General features: G+C 30.2%; 2 protein-coding genes across 16 annotated transcripts in view; one reads left to right on the forward strand and one right to left on the reverse strand.

Moving 5' to 3' along the window:
- LOC116843919 (probable phospholipid-transporting ATPase IF) overlaps positions 1–7,254 on the reverse strand; it is a 48,276-nt gene that overhangs the window by 22,953 nt on the left and 18,069 nt on the right. The gene's annotated exons all lie outside the window — the stretch shown is intronic.
- Positions 1–7,254, forward strand: part of LOC116843968 (2-oxoglutarate dehydrogenase, mitochondrial-like) — a 36,555-nt gene that overhangs the window by 18,876 nt on the left and 10,425 nt on the right. For all 3 annotated transcript variants that reach the window (XM_032814985.1, XM_032814977.1, XM_032814994.1), the window contains 3 exons: positions 1,307–1,484; positions 1,642–1,757; positions 2,747–2,886. In XM_032814985.1, the coding sequence (XP_032670876.1) occupies positions 1,307–1,484; positions 1,642–1,757; positions 2,747–2,886 (434 nt within the window). The remainder of the gene's footprint in view (positions 1–1,306; positions 1,485–1,641; positions 1,758–2,746; positions 2,887–7,254) is intronic.

A 7,254-nucleotide genomic window follows, 5' to 3' on the forward strand; every position in this document is an offset into this window, starting at 1 on the left:
TTCTAATTTACTTTCTAGAACTCTCATGAAAAACAAAAGTTCATATAATCATATAAAAATAAATATTATTTTTTTATACACAATGGTTCACATAGTTCTTTACAATTTAATAGAAATTAGGAAAGATATAAAGAATTGTTTCCAACAAATGTTTTAGGATATCGAGGGAAAAAGATAGGAAAAAGATATTTATTTTACTTTAAAAGTAAAAATCCCTATCAAAATTAACCTTGATTTTTTTAATGGAATTGTATAGTTTTTTCGGCATAATTTCCTCTGCTTATTCTACATACAAAAGTACTGAAATAAAATCATCGAAAAGTGAATGCTTTTCAAGATATTTTACATTTTATTCTATCATTGTTCAATACAAGATCATTGTTAAATATGAAATATTTCATAAACTATTCACTTTTTGACCATCTTACCTCAATAATTTTGTACGTCGAATAACGAAAGAAATCGATTAGTAATATTAATCTTTGTACACTGGTGCATCAATAAATTTGTAAAATGCACGGAATTTTATTTAAAGTTTTCGTGTGTTGCTATATATGGACAAAATCTATATATAAACATTTTTCCCGGATCCCTAAAATCACGCATGAAAGCTACTTCAAAGGTAATACAAAAAGAGACAGAAATGATTACGACAAGTGATTTAATAAATTTTAATTAAATTTTTTTTTAATCTAATATATAAAGTAAACGCGCTACCGTCAGTTTTAACTAATTCAGTCGAATATAGAGCACAAATTGAGAATCACGAGATATAACAGTTGTACAGATTATTGATTTATCCTGATTTTGCAAAGATAATAATTTATTGCTGCTTTTTTTATATCGTACTTTAAAGAAAAATTTGTTTTTCTTAGAATCACGTACACTCAAAACCATGTATATAATTTAATTATTTTTAGCGGAATTCTCTTATATATGACCTCAAAAGGATTCTTTTAAAACTAAAAAGGAGATATTTTAAATACAATATTCTTAAGATTAGAGGAATTTTGTCGTTTATCTGCAGTACAAGTTTGATTCTTATTAGAAACTTTTAGTAAACATATCATGATTCTCTTGATCCAAGAGGAAATGAAGTTAAAGAGAATAATATCTAGTAGATTTCCTATTAGTAGTTCACTTCATTATTTAACGAGAAATATTCTTCTGGTAAGAGGTTTTGCTTAGAATATGGGATTACAGGAAATAGCATTTAAGTAGTGATTAAATTTCTGCTGATTGGAATTAACGGAAAGATCTGGAATGAAAAGCCGTGTCTCGTTCTCATGGTTTGTATATTTGTTAGGAGTGGAAACTGTAGTTATCGGCATGGCGCACCGTGGTCGTCTGAATACCTTGGTGAACATATGCTCAAAACCAATGGCTCAATTGTTCACTCAGTTCAATCCGATTACTTTAGAAGGACTCGGCTCTGGTGACGTGAAGTATCATCTCGGGACGCATTCGGAAAAACTCTTAGAAAGGTAAAAGGGGGATCTTTTAATATTAAAATTCTCAACGATGCTATGCGACATCTAATTATAATCTCAATCTTGTGGTTTTCTAATTTTATGTTTAGAACGAAACTATGAGCAAGCAGTAGATATTCCTTGCACTTGATTTAGTCATATCAACTTTCAGAACTAAGAAAAAAGTGCTTCTCGCTGTAATGGCTAATAGTTCTCATTTAGAAGCGATCGATCCGGTCATAGTCGGTCGTATTCGTGCTGAACAAGTCGAGAAAGGTGACTCTAAATGTACGTATCCGCGCGGACTTGTAAGTGCGCGTAATTTTTTCTCGCAACAAATAATAATCGGTTAAAGGAACCAGGTAGGTTTGAAACGTCAAAAAAAGATTTTTGGTTTTTTATATAATCAGTTAGTACAATCTTTTAAAAACATTTTGGTCCAAGACGGACTTCGATATTCGCAAAATTAAGTTCAAGAGAGCAAAAATATGTGAGGCCGGTAGAGAGAGAATGTCCGCTTTAGACAGCAGCGCGTTTTTGAACTGCCATTATCTAAGATAGATAGAATTTGTTTATCTGTTCTTCAGAGAAAGAGAATGATCACTATTTTATTTGATAAAATAAATATAGCCGGTATCTGATTTCCTTTAAAGTATATAAGAAATACTGTTTAGCTGTAATCTTCTTCTTAATCTTTAAACATATTTTTCTCAAAATAGCATTTTACGTTAGTTTTGCTACGATAATTCATGAACGATTAAAGACATCAAGTTGCTTTTTTTCTTAAATTAAAAATAAATATGTATTACATAAACTGAACATATTTTTGCATTTAAAAATCAATTTTCTCTAATATCGTTTTAATAACAAATATCTTGAATTTTTCAACTTTTCTTGATTTTTGTTCATTATTACTCTAATTTTGATGTTTTTTTTTTAAATTTAAGTTTAGTCTGTAGGAGATCCCAGCTACAAAATGACGCTTTCAGAATTAAAAAATTCCAATTTGTTCTCCCGGAATCGCGGCAAAACCGCAAAATTCAGATTTTTTTAAATTAACAATATCTCATTTAATTATTAATATTTTTTATTATTAATGCTTATTTTATTCCTAAAAATGCATTAAATAACTTGCAAAAAACCAACTTTATGTATGTTGATTCATTTGTCTTCAACCGTTGTTCGAATATTATCGAATTTTTGTTGAAATCTATCTGGTCCCCTTAATATAATGGATAATAATAATAGTCGGTTTTCGTATCAAATCGTTTCTTTAGATGGCAGAAAGTCACTGGCGGTGTTGGTTCACGGTGATGCCGCCTTTGCTGGTCAAGGTGTCGTTTATGAAACAATGCACCTCACCAATCTGCCGGAGTATACAACTGGTGGTGTTTTACATCTCGTGATTAATAATCAAGTAAAAATCACTTTGCGTTTCAAATCAGACACACAATAGAAAGCGAAGCCGATAAAATTGCTAATGTTTAACGCATTGACTGCCATGCTGATTTCGATTGATTATTTCAATGCAATGAAAAATTTGTTATATTTGACACATTGTATTTGTCCCAAATAGTCCATTCTAATTCTCTTGCTAATTTAGCATAATGCAAATATGTCAAACAATGACATATAATATAATATTTACAATTAATATAAAATTCATAAAATTTGACAATACCTGGAAACAAATTTTATGTAAAATTATTACATATATCGTTCATTTGCTGCAACAATGACATAACTAAAAAAATATGATTTTTCAGGAGACATGATTTAATGTTTTGAATTGCTATAACCTTGTAAGAGAATTTTAAAATACCATATTGGTATAATTCAGTACAGTAATATCATAAGTAATCGTTGTTTTAGCTGTAAATAGTACATATACCAACATTTCTTCTTGTACTAATAACTCATAAGAGCGATTTTTGAGTTATGTCATTGTTGCAGCAAATGAGCGAGATGTATAATGTCTCAAATGTAACTCGAGTAAAATATTATTTTTTCGTTTTTTGAGGTGGCTATTTGTCATAGGCAAAGAATAGAAGAAAGTAACATAACTCTGATATCTAAAAATATGAAGCATATTGATTTAACAGATGACGTCTGTTACAAAGAGAAATTAACACAACTTATTACAAAGAGAAATTAATACAACTATAAATTTTAACAACAAACAATAATTAAATAAAGGGCATGCAGAGTTAGGTAGTAACTAGTTAAAAAGTTAAAAGTTAACTTAAAAAGTTAAAAAGTTAAATAGCTTTAACTTAGTTACATTTTTACATTCTTAACTTTTCACTTAACTTAGTTACATTTTATTGGTAACTATTAACTTTTAATTCAATTATTTTGAAGTTAACCATGCCATAAAGATGTCGCGAAATGTCAAAAGGCTGTTTACTGCAATAGGGCTCATTTTCGAGAATCTTTGAGGAAATATGTCCAATAAAAATTTCGAAAAAACTTTCTCTTTCAATAAACAAGAAATCATTAATACAATGTTACTATAATGATATTCAAGAACCTATAATATTGTCAAATATGTAGAGTTTAATATTGTGTTGAACATCATTATGAACATACTTTGACCGCGATTTGGAAGTTTCAATAATGTTGAAATAGGATTGCCACAACGTTTTAATCGTCAGAAATATTTTTAAGATGTTGCATTGATCTCAAATAAATGTTAAAGTAACATTTGAAAAACATATTTTTTGTAATGTTTTTGAAACGTTTAAACAATATTCAGAAAAATCATATCACAAAATAACATGTGAAAAATATAAATGCAATATTATTAAAAAATGTCCAAACAATGCACATGAAGTCAACGTTTCTAAATGTTAATTTAATGTTTCTTGCTGGGTTATTACTTAAATTTAATAAGTATCTGTAAATAAAACATGTTTCCAAATAAGGTATATTTGTTTTTTCCGTTATTTGTAAAATTGAAACCGTGAAGTTATGAAATAAAATAAATTTAACTTTTAACTTTTTAATTACTTTTTTTATTAATTTAACTTTTAATTCAATTAATTTCATTGTGGGTTAACTTTATCTTAACTAAGTTAAATTTTCAAAGCCATTAACTTTAACTTAACTTAGTTTAAAAAAAAAGTTAACTTACCCAACCCTGAGGGCATGTAAGAGTTTAAGCACAGCTGTTTTAATGCAATAATACTAATAATATTAGTGGCACTCCTCTCTCATGAGAAAATATTTTATTAACAAAGGAACCAAACGCTAAAAAAATGATCGTAGATCTGTGTAACATCTTAACCAGATGGAAAAATAAACCTTATATTGACAGAACTATATATAAGTTTTTACAATCCAGTGATGGCATTCTTCGGCGAGCTTATGGTTTACCCAAGATCCATAAACCTGACATCCCATTAAGAATCATAGTTTCATCTGTTAACAGTCCGCTATACAATCTTGCGTTGTTTTTACATAAACTTATTTATTCAAAAATTCCGGTTTCTAATAGCAGAATTAGAAATAGTTTTGAGTTAGTAAAATCTTTATCTTCTCTTTATGTGAAAGAAATTATAAATTACTTTCTCTTGACGCGGTCTCTTTATTTACTAATATCCCGCTTGAATTAGCGGTAGTCGGCATTGAAAAACGTTGGTGCTTCATTGAGACTTCCACGATGATTCCTAAAGAAGAATTTATTACAACTCTTAGATTTGTTCTTAATTTTACTTTTTTTTAGTTTTGGGAAACATATTTATAGACAAATTTTCGGCAGTTCGATGGGTTCCCCTCTCTCTTCCATTATCGCAGACATTGCTTTACAGGACTTGGAGGAGAGGGACCTTCAAATGATTTCTGTTCCTTTGCCATTTTATTTTTGGTATGTTGACGATATTATTTTAGCTGTTCCGTCGATCTTTATTAACGACATCTTATAAATTTTTAATTCGTTCCATCCACGTTTACAATTTACGGTTGAGATTAGCGAGAATAATATGATTAACTTTTTAGACACTTCGAATATTATTAATGATAACAGATTTACTTTCGATTGGTACCATAAACCAACCTATTCGGGCCGATATCTTAATTTTTTTTCTTTCTATCCACAACACAAAATCGGCACCATTATAGGTTTGGTTGATAAAATAATTTTGTTGAGCCATCCATCTCAAGAATTTCGATTTTGTTATCCGCACTTTAGTAATGGTTATCCCATTGATTTTATTTTTAGAATCATTGACAGAAGAGTATTGGGACTAATTAACAAAATGAATATACCTAAAGCGGTTGACGGTTCTTCGTTTTCATCAACTCCAAAATTTTTTAACGCCATTTCTTATTTGGGAAAGATCTCTGACAGACTTGGCAGTATTTTTAATAATAATAACAAAATGTGTTTTTTCATTATTAATAAATTATCGGGTATAATTCGCGCGCATAAAGATAGGCTACCGCATGATTTTCAAAACAATGTTGTGTATGAGTTGAAATGCAAAGACTGTAGCTCTACATATGTTGGCCAAACTAGCAGAAGGCTCTCGACATGCATTTCTGAGCTTAAGAGATTGCCGAGGGATTTAACTTCTGATCTTTCAGTTGTTCAGGAGCATCGTGTCAATTGCAATCACGAATTTTGCTGGAATGATGTTAAAATTTTACATAAAAAACGGTTTTATTTTAAAAGGATAATTGCTGAAATGATTTTTATTAAATCTTAAAAACACGGTCTTAACTCACAAATTGACACGGAAAATCTGGGTAACGGTTATAACGCTTTGTTTTTAATTTGTGTAACATTATTTATTCGCCTTTGACGATTTTAGTGTCTGTGCCGTTTGCGATTCAAAATATAAACACATATATTGTTTCGCTCTCGGCATTCGGAGATATTCAATATCAGACTAACATTGTTCTATATCTTTGACAAACGTTACATTTTCGAGACATCTAGATAATTTTTTGCTTTTTAAGCTTTTACTTGAATTGGTTTTTCTAGTTCTGTTACTTTTATACATATTAATTTTTATTAGAGTTTCATCACGGCACCCTAATAAATGCTTTTGTGAGTAACGAAACTGGACCACTAACAAGGACGATTACCACCACATGTTGTTTTTGTCTCAACGGATCTTATGGTCATATTTTTTTGATTTTAATTTTATTGCGTAACCTCCGTTTTCCGTTTGCGATTATTTTATATGTATTGACATCCTTTTGATTGTGACTTTGTAATAAGCATCTTTTGTATCTCATTGTAATATTCAATTTACCACTGAAGAGGGTCTGTAAATTTAGATCGAAACGCGTTTGGTTCCTTTGTTAATACAATATTTTCTCATGAGAAAGGGGTAATTCATGTATATGAGAGGGGTCACTAATGTATATTAGTATTAGATTTGGTTTCCGGGTTTGAGCCGCGTGGATTCATCTTTGTTTGATTCCGACGTTTCGCGAACATTTCAGTTCGCTTCATCTGGGAGGAACGACCCGATGCCGGTCGTTTGGGTCATTCGGGTCGTTCCTCCCAGATGAAGCGAATTGAAGTGTTCGCGAAACGTCGGAATCAAACAAAGATGAATCCACGCGGCTCAAACCCGGAAACCAAATCTAATACTAATATACATTAGTGACCCCTCTCATATACATGAATTACCCCTTTCTCATGAGAAAATATTGTATTAACAAAGGAACCAAACGCGTTTCGATCTAAATTTACAGACCCTCTTCAGTGGTAAATTGAATATTACAATGAGATACAAAAGATGCTTATTACAAAGTCACAATCAAAAGGATGTCA

This window comes from Odontomachus brunneus, unplaced genomic scaffold (assembly GCF_010583005.1).
Source record: "Odontomachus brunneus isolate Ranch 3 - 2012 unplaced genomic scaffold, Obru_v1 Obru_scaffold_003, whole genome shotgun sequence".
Taxonomy (NCBI): Eukaryota; Metazoa; Arthropoda; class Insecta; order Hymenoptera; family Formicidae; genus Odontomachus; species Odontomachus brunneus.